The sequence below is a fragment of the Lissotriton vulgaris genome, chromosome 7 (assembly GCF_964263255.1).
Source record: "Lissotriton vulgaris chromosome 7, aLisVul1.2, whole genome shotgun sequence".
Classification (NCBI taxonomy): Eukaryota; Metazoa; Chordata; class Amphibia; order Caudata; family Salamandridae; genus Lissotriton; species Lissotriton vulgaris.
The window spans coordinates 1,038,816,566-1,038,830,544 of NC_141695.1; the positions used below are offsets into that span (position 1 = coordinate 1,038,816,566).

The window sequence follows — 13,979 nt, forward strand, 5'->3', positions numbered from 1 at the left end:
GGGACAAAATAAATAATAAATAGGAGGGACTACGCCAAAAAGCCAGACAGGTCTAACAATTGGGAACTGCAGTTCTGGACTAGATTGCAGCCCTCCACGGCTGGCCAGCTTTGTGTCAGATCGCTTCAGGTATTTCATGGCTGTTCAGCTGGTGATGACTAGTTTAGGGGCTGGTACAGTACTGAGTATGGATAAGACCCATTGCAGACAGTTCTTGTGTGAGGGCAAGAGCATGAAGAAGGAAAACAGAGATATTAACCTGCCTGCATAAGCTGTAATTGCCGGCACACTGCTGAGTGTTATGGTATTATTGAGGGTAGGAATGGTTAGATAGGAGTTGACATTACTATATAATTCCCTGGTAGCCATATATCAACCCTCCTTGTTTAACCTGGATCCGGGAAATGGTATACTGATAGGGCTGTTTCATTTCTGTGAGCTGTAAACTACAGATTCTCACCGATGCACAGAAGTGTGCTACAGAACAGAAACTGTATATGTTGCTGAGGCATTATTGTAGGTCCAAAGGAGGCACTGTCTCTTACATACAGAACATTTCCTTTTCAAATGGAAGCAAAATGCCAACATGCAGTTTTACTGATAGAACTATATAGCGAACATATAATAAAGTGCTAAAATGAGGCTTTAGCAAATATGTATAATTTGAACATCACCAAGTAAAGCGCTGATATGTTTTGAAACATTTGCATAGTTCATTTACAGGTATTTAAAAATTGTTGTGTGTTACAAAAAAACTTAAAGGTGATAGTCTTTGTTTACACACCCCCTAGAAATTTGGGAACACACGGTGCATTCTACAACACATTTGTCATTATATATCCAATTGAATTAGCTTCTAATGTATAGTAAATGATGGCCTTACTGTGCACCAGGAAATGACAATTTTTGTTGGGGCTCTTCACTGATTCCCTCACTTTCACCAGCAGTGCCTCTAATCTTTCTATAGCCACTCTCTCACATGTATTTTATTTGTTTTATAGCCCTTCTCATACCAGTATAAGGTATTGGAGGACTCTACATCTCACACACACATACAGAGAGAGACAATAAATCAGTGTGTAGAAAATGTTATATAAGGCAAAGTGGATAACAATGTGTAGGATGCTCATGTCACCCATAGTGGGAGACATTTTTTAAGAGTGTTTGGTCCGAAGAAGAAGAAACTCATAATTCAGAACATAACACAGTGGTTAAGGTTGACTTTAATCATACAAATGCGTTTCTACCCAAATAATTTTTTAGCAACATTAAGATAATAAAAGACTGGAAAGAAGATGCAGCTTTCTGACCTGTACCATGCAGCTTGCCTGCAGCTCTTTGATGGTGGTTCATAGCTCACTGTGCTAGATTATAATTGTAACTTATGAACTGCAGGTAACTAAAGAATCTTTGTGATAAAAGCAGAAACCGACTTAGCTCTGCACATAAAATACTACTGTTCGATATGCACGGAATGCATTCTATTGCAGCAGGCATATTAACCCTCTGCGCTATCGTAGATGAATCAACACTGCCACTAGACAAAACTCCCATCTCTCTCCAGCAGGTCAGGTGACCAACCGTCCGTAAATTTCACGGACAGTCTATTATTTGCATCTCACGTCCATTGTCCTTGATGATCCCTTTTACACAATCCTTTTCTGCGTAATTTTGGGGGTAGCAGCGAGCTGCACTGTTCACCTGTGAGAAGCCTCAGAATTATGCAGAACTCACTGTTGGGGCCGCCTCGCACTCCTCCTCTGTGCCAACACCGGGGGCCAAGATGGTTGAGGGGGTGGGAGGGTGTTCATTTTGAAATAGCTTGCATAGGCTGGAGAGTTCTTTGTGCACCAGACTGTTTTTTAGGTTCTAATAAAAATGTCAGTTTAACTATGGTGATTAATGCATCTGTTTGACTCAAAGTAGCACATGAGGGATAACAGGCCTCTTGTAAAGCACAAAATGTAACATGCAGATCAACTACTTGTTTTTATGTGAATAGCTCAGTGGGTAACTGCTGTTGTCACAGAATTCCTTTTGCTACATGGCTTTGTTTTTTCACAATCTTTCAATATTAGAAGGCTGTTAAACAGGATTATTTTGGATAATAATAAATATTTATCAGCAACCCCAACCAACATGTTATGTTTTACATCCTGAGTTTCTATATCTCTCCAGGCCACAGACTCTTAAGTTATAATTAAAACCTGCCAGTATGCCAGTGGAGTGGTGTGGCTCATTGGTTAGAGGCGGCAGACCCGTAAGCAGGAGTCGGCCCGGGACCAGGGTTCAATTCCCGACGCGGCAGGGTCATGGACCAGGGTCAGCGGACTCGATAATTCTCACCTCGGTGCCTACTCTAACCAGGGGTCCCACTCGGCAACTCTGGGCATTAGCTTGCCTAATCTCCACAACGGCCCCATTAACGCCGGGGATGCCTGGCTCCACCTTGGGGACGCCCAGTAGGGACCATCCCACAGGGAAAGCCAGGACGGGTTCCCCAGCGGTATACCGCGCCAGGATACTCCGGTAGTAATTGTGCACGTTACAAAACAGCTTATAACATAACAAATCTAACTCTTACACCTTGTAGTTCTCATTCTCTTAAGTAACATTTCCGATACATTGACTTACATATTTATATGAGTTATTGTCTCTGTAATGTGTGTGATGTAAGGTACTCCAAAACCCTGCCCTACATACTTGGGATGAGTAGCACTTTAAAATAAATTAAATACCCATGAGAAAGGGTCTAGGTGAAGATGAGGGGCAGCATTGGAGGGTGGTAGCAAGGCCAGACTGGCCATACCGGGCATTGGGCATTTCTCCAGAATGCTGGAGGGGTGGGTGCCGGTTTTGTTAGTGGTGGATGGTTTTGTAGCAGTGCAACCGTTTTAAAAGCACTGCAAAGTTCCTTGTATATCCAGCAGTTTTCAGGCAACAATAAAAGTGTCACGATAACTCTGATGATAAATGTACCTGCAGGTAGGGTGATCAACTGGTATGGGTGCAAATTAAAATACATTATTTTAAAGCCAAAAGACATTACACTCTATGATGTATTTTACATTAAAATTCACTATTTGTGTTAACTGTAGTAGGCTAGCAACCATAGGCACAGCAACAGCAGGACAGATGTGGCAAAGTTCCCGCAGCTTTCAACACTGCTCTTCAATAAAGAGTAATTGGTAGAACTTTGTTGCCAGTGGTCCTTTTCATACTCCCCTTTTTTTATTTTCTAAATCAGCCAGTAAAATTGAATTCAGCACACTACAATGGAGGCTTGGCGTATGTGTGATCCTGTGTTTTTAACCTGAAAGGAGGGATAAACTGGTGAATCAACAGTGGGGTCTGCTACTGTCAGTGATTAAAGAGAGAAAGGGAAGAATTATTGTGATTAAAGAGCAGAAAAGAGAAAAGGTCGAAGCTAAATTCCTTGACGCTGGCTGTGACCCTCTATTATCCAGGGTTCTTTCCCCACCTGCACTCTCATTTTTCATCAATAATTGTGAGGTTATACTTGAGAGTGTAGCCTGCCGTCCCAGCACACTCCCTGAATGACTGGATGTGACCTGGCTTCAAACCCAGCAATTGTAGTAGGGTCTCCTCTAGGTTAGCAGCACTTGCATCATTAATATAATGGGTAACAGGCAGTGTACCCCCTGCAGTCTTTATCAGCAGCCTCTGAAATTGGTGCACAATTCTCACCCACTGTATGCTCTGTTGTCAAGTTACAGTCCTCCATGTCAAAACTGTCTGTCGTGCTAGAAGAGCAATCAAACCAGGAGTGCGGGCAGGAAAGGACAGACAGAATACATCCAGGAAATGTTTTTCACTTGTTATAATTTCTAGGCTAAATGAAATACAGATTTCTCTGCTGTGCTGAAAACAGACGTTTACAAGGTGAAGACTAACTGCAGCAGGTGCTGCCTCCCAAAGCAGGGACGACCCCCGCCTGAGGCAGTGAGGCCGGGACCTTCTCAGGAGAGATCTCTCCATAGATAATGGTGATGGACCCATCCTACCAATAGATCTAGACAGTTGCGGCCCGTGGAGGTAGTGATGGGGGTGCTGGGTGGGGGAGGAGCAGGGTGGGGGTAGTAAACTCTGGCTCACAGACGACTGGAGTAATGTAAACAAATAAATAAATAAAACAAATTTCATTTCGCGTGCTAAAACGCGTTTGGCGTTTAGGCGCACGCAACAAAATTTGTTTTATTTATTTGTTTACATTACTCCGGGCGGCTGTGAGACCGAGTTTATTACCCCCCCCCCCCCTGCTATGGGACATTTTGGCCCAAATTCACAAAAGTGAGGTCATTCATTAGCGAGGGCTTCACACCATCACCTGCAGCCAGTAGCAGGGTACGAGGGCAAGCACAAATATGGTTCTCATATTTGTCACCCAGCCATCCAGGCACAACGGTGCAAATGGCAGTCCTTAATTTATAAAAATAAAAATAAAAGAGTACTAGGGCCCTTCTCAGAAAGCCACTGCAGTCTGCACCATCCATGCGCTGCCAATGGCAGTACCAACATAACACCTAATCATCAACTCCTACAAGTGTGACATTTCAGATTATTTCTGGCTACTCACAGCTATAATAATGGCATGAAAGGCTGGTATTAGTCATTTTCAATGTATATTGACTTAATAAAGCCGGTTATTGAGCTCATCTCAAAATTACAAATATAGCACCACCATGTGGTGGATTGTCAATAGTGCTGGTAAAGACAATTACGTGCCAGTGGCAGGCACAGGAAACCACCAGCACAAATTAAGCATTGAGTTTTGCAACCCTGCTGGTCTGTAACTGTTATGCATTGTCCTGCATGAGACAAGTGGGTGTGGCATTGTACTTAAAGGGCCAAGCCTTCAATGCTTCGATGTACATTTCCACCTTTAAGCTAGTGACTAGACTGTAAATCATTACTCTGCTGCCGTTGTAGTACAGTAGCAGTAGACTACAGGTTTACAGTGCACGCAATGGGAGACTTCTTTCCCATACCTCTATTCCACGCTTTCCTGCAACAGATCTGTGATTTGCTTTGACTTCTCTGGAGGGATCAAAGGGCGCTCCATGGGCACATTGCAACACATTTTACTGTGTTTGTTAATTATGTTCTGGAATCTGCACCTGCAACCCCAATGCCATGCCCCATAAATTCAATGCATTTCTGGGCAAGATACCTATCTGCAAAGCAGTTTCATGCATGAATAATATTTTTCTTAAAATGTATTTTTTTGTTGCAGTTTTATACAGCACAAATTTGACCCTATGGCATTGGAGCACATTACATAAGAGGTCACAGACTTTTTTTTTAAGGCGCGCGGAAAGATTAAGTGGTTTGCCCAGAATCACAGGATGTTGATCCAACAATCGAACCTGGTTCATCAATTAGAAAGTTGGCAGCGATGGGCGTAACGTCACGTACTCTCCCTCAATCTGCTAGCACAGATTTGTGAACCTAGCCCTCAGAATGTTATTGCTTGTCGAATGTAATGAATGCAGGTCTGTGAAGCTGAGCCAATAGTAGGGTCTGTAGGCTGAAGGCAGCTGAGTACCACTTTTTGGTGAGGAAAGTAGATTTGTTGATCTCTTGACTGGGGATAAGTGGTTGAAAGGTTTCAGCACTCTGTCCATCATCTTGTTATGGCCTGGCAGTACAGACTAGACTGTTCCCATGAGGAGCAGGGTCAAGACTGATATGAATATGGCTGGGTCCAAACTGGGGTGGCGTGGTGAGCACAAGAACAATGCATTCAACCCAGATTTCTTGGCTGGCGATGAGTGGCTGAGAAGATTTTGCATAATTTCTGCATTTGCGTGGGGATTATAAAGTTTGCTTGTACTAATTTGTCAAAATTGGGTTGAAATTTTGTTGTGGTTATTTTCAGAGTGATTAGGGTTGTAAGTGGCTGGATCAGTTAAACAAGACTGGCTTTTGGTAGGGTTTGTGTTTCTTAGTGATGACGAGGCAAATGTGTTTCCTTGCTCAATATATAGGTGAAAGAGTTAGGTATACTTTAAGGTGTTTACAAGGGCAGGTATTGGCTGGACAGTTGAACCTTCATAAACACGGGTGACTTCTCCTAAGAATATGATGCCATTTGAGACCAATAGTTAAGTGATAGTGTGGTTAATAGAGGGTTTGGTGGTGCCTGTATTTGAAGATCCCCAATTGGCAAGAAGGCAAAGGAGGGGAGATGTGACTCAGCTTGTTTTTGGTGTTTCGATAGCCTAGATTACATTAGGAGGAAATGCCTTGATTGTTCTTTCTTTAGGAGGAGAGATTTCGTTTAGGGTTGTTATTATTCAGTCTTGTAAAGCAGTGTCAAATGGTTCACATATATGTATTTATTTTAATGGACAACTTGGGTCTGTGCTACCCTTTCTTCATCCGTGGAACAGTACGTTTTTTTCTGCTGAGAGGGCAAGAATATGTTGTCTCATCATTTATGGGAATTACATTTAGTTGATAGAAAAAAGTACAGTGCAGGCCTATACATGTTCCTCATAAAACATGAAAATAATAATATGTTAAAAGAAAAATCCAGGCCACAATATTTTGGAGTCTTAATATTAAAACCATTTCAAAAACATTAATTAATCCATACTCTGGACTAAACCCTTTTTTAGTTGAATGTGATAAATGTGTATATTCGATCTAATGAATGAAAATCAAAAAAGGCCAAAAGAGAAATGCACACACAGAAAATCAAATAAACATTGTGCGTGGAGAAAGGGCAGACTTTATAGTAAACCCCAAAAGTTACTTAGGGGATCTTGCCTTGTGTCAATCAAACGGAACAGGATTGAAAACATGACACACTTACAGAGCTCTTCTGTAGATCACCATGTGGACTTCTATAATGAGAAACTCAATGGCTGTTATTTTTTTGAAAGCCAAACATTGTAAACTATAGCGAATCATTTTTAGATATAATGTTACAATATGTTATCGTTTGGGGAACAAGATTTATATAATGCTACAATATTTTATCATTTGGGGAACAAAATGCATAATTAAAATACAGTATTGTTTAAGCCCTCCCCAGTCCAGTGCTCCTTCTCTGCTGCACAATGTAAACACTCCATCGTGAAGAGAGTGTGGTTTCTTACTAGCTCAGTTTTTATGATGCTACATGCATATATAGATATGAGACAATCTGCCTTTGGTGGCATAAATTACATAAGTGACCAGGTATCCACCGGTCCTACTGGGAATAGGGCTAGTATTTCAACTTTATTTGGGGACAAGAGACTTGGACCAGTCAGAACTAAAATATGATTATGGCATGTTCATTTCAATCCTTAATTGATTTCTGCCGACTGTGTGGCATAGTTCAAAATGTATTTCTTTATTTAATTTAGTTGCGAAAGTCGATATCCTTCCGTTCTTTTGCTAGATCCTGTTACGGTTGAAGAAATGTTTTATAAAACTAACCTCTAAAGACAAGTTCCAAATCTCATTTGAAAGACCGGGTTCCGATCTGATGCAAAGACTAAAACTTCCAGTGTTGCTTTCAGACAGTCTAGTCCAATATCAGGCCCACCTAAGAGCGCACATCCAAACAGTGGATGGATTGGCTGCCACTGTTCTTGCCTGTTGACATTCCAGCAATTCTCTGTCATTGGCCATATTTTTAGAAAATTAAGTTATGTAGACGTTTTGTGCTGCGTTCAAGAAATGTTGTTTGCTGAAGTTGAGTTGTTCTTTGGAATGAAGCTGAAAAAGCACCGAGTAAGGCACCTGGGTGGACAGACAAAACAATTTGTTACCAGCTGAGGAAAAATGTGACCTCAAGTTCAGGTTTAGTTTGGGTGTTTTTCTCCTGCCAGAGCCAAGTCTTTGTGGCAAAGGTCCAGCAACATCTAGCAAGGCCTAGTTTATGCAGTGTATTTGGTTTGCCGGCTCTGAACTGTAATTGTGTGCTACTTTGAAGATATTTCTAATGATACTGGTTTTAGCAAAATTAATGTTACAGCATATAAGAAGTATAAATTGAATGGGTGACAGACAGCTCAGGTGAGCAGCCTCCAATACTCTGTTTTATTGAATTTAATATGGTTGGGATGATACTGATTGATACTACAGCATTCCTTACCTTTGCATCATGCAGCTCATTATTTTAGTTTCAGATCATCAAACCGCAAGCTACATTTTTCATGTGCGAACGTGACATGTTCATTGAGGCACTTTATAGATTGGGCAGTCCTGATCAGCAGCACCCAAACTAGGGACCACACTACTATACTCAAAGACTAGATGACCGAGATGACAGGACATTGTTCCATTTCTGGGGTAGTTAATCTAGGAACTAGCAAATAGATCAGTTAGGTAAATGCTCATTGTAAGGCCTGTGTGTAGTCTAAAGGTCACGGTTTCAAATCCAGACTGTACTTATATCCTTCCTTCAGCTTCACGGTCAGCGCAAGGATCATCAATGATTTAAGAGAATAGTGACACCTGTAATTAACAGCTCTTCTTCCACCACAAATTTGTGGGGACAAGTACTGAATCAATAATAACTAATTTATTTTAAGCGGAGACATGACGTTTTACTTTCACATGATCACAACTGGGAAAGGGGCACTCCAAGGAAGAGGTGCCCTGAAAGTTTGGGAAACCAACATACTCCTGGTTTTGTGGGTATTAACCAACTACCTCACAACACCCTCCCTCCCTCCCTGAAAAAAGAGAATCTGTTTCAGAAGTGGATATTGGAAGATAAACCTCCAGTGTGGTGGGGGTGTAGTAGTTGAGATTTCTCAATAGGAAAATATATAATCTTTATGAAAAATTTAAAAAAGGACGTCTTCAATAATGTAAGGGAATGCTATTGTAAAACTGATTACAGAGCAATTTCATATCAGAAAGTATTGTCCTTCACTTGAGTAAGGGTCATAAGGCCACTTTTAAGAAGCCACATAGATTTCTTATGCGATTTTTTTGGATGCAGACTTTTTGGAAAACCATTTGACGATAGAACACAGTGAAGCACATTATTCAGCATTGGCTTTACACCAAAGCTTTGGACCCTAATACGTCTTAATATTGCGTTCCTTCACTGAGGTTACACAGTACTCCTTATTGGGGTTTTCTATCTATTATACAATATAAATGTATGAATAGATGGCAGGTATAGCTGCATACTACCAGAGTACATGGTCTGATTTTGTTGCCCTCTGCAGAATCAAGAGACGTATCTATAGTTGTAGTGGCCACTAGTAAAATGACATTTTTTTATTAGCTGTCTGTTTTTTCTTGTGAACTGCATTGGGAGGCTAATTTTGGATTTTGAGGCACCAGGAATCTCTATGGACAGGCCAGGTACAGACTTTGTATTTTCTGCTAGAACTATGAAAGTTGGGAATTAGCAAAAGGGGATGGTAACGATATTGTGGCACATCACACTGAAATACTCAGCCCCAATTAACTCGCCATCTACATTTCAAATGGTTTTGAGAATGCAATTCTTAAAAGAACAATTCAAATTACATTTCTTTCAGCGTGTTGTTTTCCTCAAATCCATTTAATGATATAACACCCTTTATCCAATCTGCTACTATGTTTTTCTCAGTTCATTGAAATACGATCGATATCCCATGGGAGATACCCGGGTCACTACCAGAGTCATATAAATGGACAAAAAATACCAAAGTCTAAGTTATCAACATAATTCAGTGTCAGTCTGAGTTCTGTTTCTGGATAGGGGGTATGAATTCAGAGTCTGCAAAATAAACACATGTATTATTCTCATGCATCTGTAACATGAACTCTTCTTATCGAAGCAGAAACAGCCAGTGATGAACCCAGCAGCGGCCGGTGCAGGTAAGCATGTTGAGACGGCGGTAGAGACGGCGGTGGGAGGTCGACAGGCGATGGAATAGGAAAATTAAGTAAATAAATAAATCATGTTCCGTCGCCTGTCGACATACCCCCTTCCTCCTCCCCGCCCCACCCCGCCGTGCTTACCTGCTCCAGCTGCTGCTGGAAGAACCTTCTTTAATTGTGAATTCAACAATAGGTATTATTACATATTCCACAACCAGCCGACAACATTATCACATTCGTAACATTTAGGCTACGTTATTACCGATCATATCTTTCTAGTGGAACCTCAGTCTTCCTGCTTTCAACAAACTCAGGAAGCACCAGAAGCTGCAGTCCACCTTCTTACTGGTCCGAAAAAGGAGAGCTTGTGAGACCAATCATGGAAAGCGTATGCTTCTCAGCTGAAATAGCCAGAATCAATTTCCATATCCTGTGCAGAACTTCGATGTCTGTTAGTAACTATCCTGACATAGCTCCATAGTAACATCACTCTGTAAACCCCTTAATAGCTGTACGCCCTGTCAACCAAACTCTTCATGTATGACCACCTGTATACTGCATCAGCAAGAGCATTTTGTCTACATCGCTCATCTCACTGCAGCTTTCCTAAGAGACCAAGTTAATAATGAGAAAATTGGAAGGTGATAAATTAACAACCATTGCACATCTCCGCAACAGGTTCACAACTCTATTAAGAGTCTCTCATCCGAAAAATATGTATTTCGATCAGACCCAGGGTGAACCACTGTGAATGCCATTTCACAAACACTCGCAATGGAGCAATGATGACCTCGTTTCTGCCCCCCAAACCCCCAACCGCCCCCCCACCCCCGCCCAGTCCTACCTCTTACCCATCCTTTGTGAAAAGTGAGCTATATGGTTGCTCCACAAGTTCACAGCTCCAAGGGAGAGTCGGTAGACAAAATCTTTTCTTAAGACTCTAGAGAAGTAGGCAGTGCTTTGAGTACTAACATCAGGACTAACATCCACCAGAGTTACACTGTATGCTCCTAGCTCATCCTTTCAGCTATGAGTCTAACCAATGGATACATTTGGAGGACAGAATAGCTCTACTGAAAAGTAGAACATGGAACACAAAAAACTCCTGCCAGGAATTTAGAGATCAGCAGATCCCTTCCCGAAACTACAGTATAAGCCCCTCCCACACCTTGCCCTCCTCAAAGTTCATCCTACCTAATGGTAACCGGGTGCTCTTGTACCAAGGTGTGCGCTCTTTAATCCTTTATCACTTGCTTCATGTAGTGAATCCCAGCATCTCTCCTCCTAACCCTTCCTCAAGGTGCAGTCCCTCTCTAACAAATTTAGGGTCTGCTGAGCTACATTCCAGGTAGAATATAAATTTTTGGATCCCAGATACCTCATCAGTGGGGCATATTAGTCTGAGCAGGGCACTTTCAATCGACTTATGTTAATGTACCCTTCTCTCTTGCCATTGGATCACGCATTGACTTTACCACCATTGGAACACTTGGTTTCACTCCAGTGAAAAATTAAACCACACCAGCCACAAAGTGGTCAAACCTATGAAGCCGAGCTTTTGCTGAATAGCAGCACTAAATAAAGTGTTAATTTATTCTAGGACCTCATTGGTCGCTCTCACAAAATCTTCCAACCACACTCTGTCAAGATGTGGGACTATGTGACAATTTAAAATAGTTGTATTTCAAGCCTATAGTTGGGGAGTTGGAAAGCTATGTTTGAATACTTTAATAAAGCAATTATGACTGAAAATAAACTTTTTTTCATTATAAATTTACATTTTGTGCAATGTTTTAGTGTTACGACTGTGAGTCTGTCTTAAATAATACTATTTTGCCAATAATAATGGGTAAACCTAGGTGGTAACATTTGGAACAACTTTCTGTATTCAGTTTCTAACTTCTAAGCTACCTTGGCATCAAGTTGTGGGTCAGAGCACTTCTGAGTGATATGTGGTCAGTCACACATCTGCCTCACTGATGCTCTTGGGTGTACTGCAGACACTGCTAGACGCACCTCGGGTACTATGTGGCTCATTCTGGATACTAGGACGTGTCACAGTTACTCAGCATCATTTTGTGTTCAACCTTGACACTCTCGGACTCAATAAAGATAGTGATAATCTGAACTCGGAAGCACTGAGACTCATTGCAGAAGTGCTGCAGATAATGTCAGACTCACTGCAGATATTGTCAGACTGCCATGGGCACCATCAGACCAACTACAGATCCCACCAGGCTAACTAAAGATCCCATCAGACACATCTTGGATCCTGTCAGATGCACCATAGATCCTGGTACACTCACCACGACACATGTAGCAGTTCTATGGCTCGTCCCATGCAGCCGCTCACAGCTTTGCCACTATGCATATACTGTGTCTCCCCGCAGGTACTCTGACTCAACACCGTTTCTCACATACTGACCATCACTACTATTATGCTCAACCGCTTTTCCACGTAGAAAGTGGGTGGTTTTGATGTTGAAGAGCTCACATAACAAATGTTTTCCTTCTGTGTTTGCCATGACGAATTAAGTATTGTTTATGGTTTTTAAAGGTGATGATGGGTTTATTTTAATACACGTGAAATGAAAGATTGAACAAAAGAAATACTTTTTCTTGGCTTTTTCATAATTTTATGAATATATTTTGTGAAAAACTGTTATAAAACGAATGTTTACCACGGTTGCTCAATTATGCTGTTTTATTCTTCATGTTCCTTACCCTAACTGTGGGTGAATTGCTCTTCCTTGGCTGACTCTAACTGTATAAAGTTTCTATTACGGGAAAGTCTTTCATGGGATAGCTTGTAAGTCTCAGTGCAGGCCATAAGTCTGCTATCCTTACAACAGACCACCAATTCTCTGTGATTGACTCCCTCTTTTATGGTCTTTTACAGGTCCTCCTGGAAAACGAGGCAAAGTTGGACGCCGAGGAGATCCTGGTAAGCTGACACTTAAGCTGATAATGTACAATATGAATAACCTATGTTGAATAGTTACCCAGAAACACCTAAGGATGACCGTACACCACTTTATAGCCCAATATGATTATTAAGAAATCATTATTTCTGGGAGTTGGCTCACTTTCATTGGACCAACAAAATGAATACACGTTATAATGACAAATTGTAAAAAGAAAACCTTGCCAGAAAACGTGGACAGTAAGTCATAGTCACCGGATGCATCACGCATTCTGCACCCCTAGTGTGGTTAACTACAGTCCTGCATCATTCTTAGGTCTTCATGGTCCCTTCTATGGTTTGAAGTTTTGCATACTTCTCCAAGTCCTCTCCCAGGTTATTTACAACAATTGTTAACTAAGCTCAGTCTCTAATGATTACTTCGCATGGGTGACTACTTGTGACGACTCAGTAATACCAGTGAAAATAAAGAAGCACACACCATTTAGCCCTGATTTGGGTGGCTTGCTGGGATGAATATTCTTGGTCCTGGATTTCTCTAGGGTGTAAAGTGGTCCAGGGGGGTGAGGGCAGAAGGCTCGGGATGAGGCTTAAGGCTGCATAGAAAGACAACAGAACACACGTCTCTGGCAGGGTCCTGGTTAAGGGGAGAGTACCCTGGCCTCTCATGGAATTAGGAGGCTGATTTCGGACTCTGGTAGGGACTTCTGGTGAAAAATCAGAGTAGCTAACTTAATTGCTCTTTCCTGTGGCCAGGTAGAGAGCAAAAGGCTCCATTCCCAGGCTAGCATTTCTGCTTGTTTCCAGGTTTACGGTGTGCAGGGCCAAGGGGAAGCAGGTCGTATTAACCTGCTCTTGTTGCAGGTTCTTCTCTTGTGAGGTCCTGCAGTGTCCTGCTTCAAATTATGGGTCCTGGGCCCTCCAACTGATATTGATGTGGTTTCTGTGCCTATTAGTTGCTCTGGTTATACTTAAGAAAGCCAGATCACTAGTTTGGTTACACTACAAGGCTCAGAAAATAATCATGTTTAAATACTGACAAAACACATTTTTCCAAAAACATGTCAGCCAAAATGATGCAAACACTTTGGCACAAAAGGGTTTAACAACACTACTACTACTAAGGGGATCGATTGTGAGGCCTTTTCATAACACTCAGGCTTTTGAGCCTCCAAGGACAATGCTTTTGTGACTATTGAAGTTTACTTGTTTATCA

The 13,979-nt window shown here is 41.6% G+C and overlaps 1 protein-coding gene across 1 annotated transcript in view; it reads left to right on the top strand.

Moving 5' to 3' along the window:
- Window positions 1-12,834, top strand: part of LOC147702887 (collagen alpha-1(XXIII) chain-like) — a 798,364-nt gene extending 785,530 nt beyond the window's left edge. Inside the window, exon 3 of the mRNA XM_086929455.1 lies at window positions 12,740-12,834. Within this exon, the coding sequence (XP_086785581.1) occupies window positions 12,740-12,834 (95 nt within the window). The remainder of the gene's footprint in view (window positions 1-12,739) is intronic.
- Window positions 12,835-13,979: the final 1,145 nt, after the last annotated feature.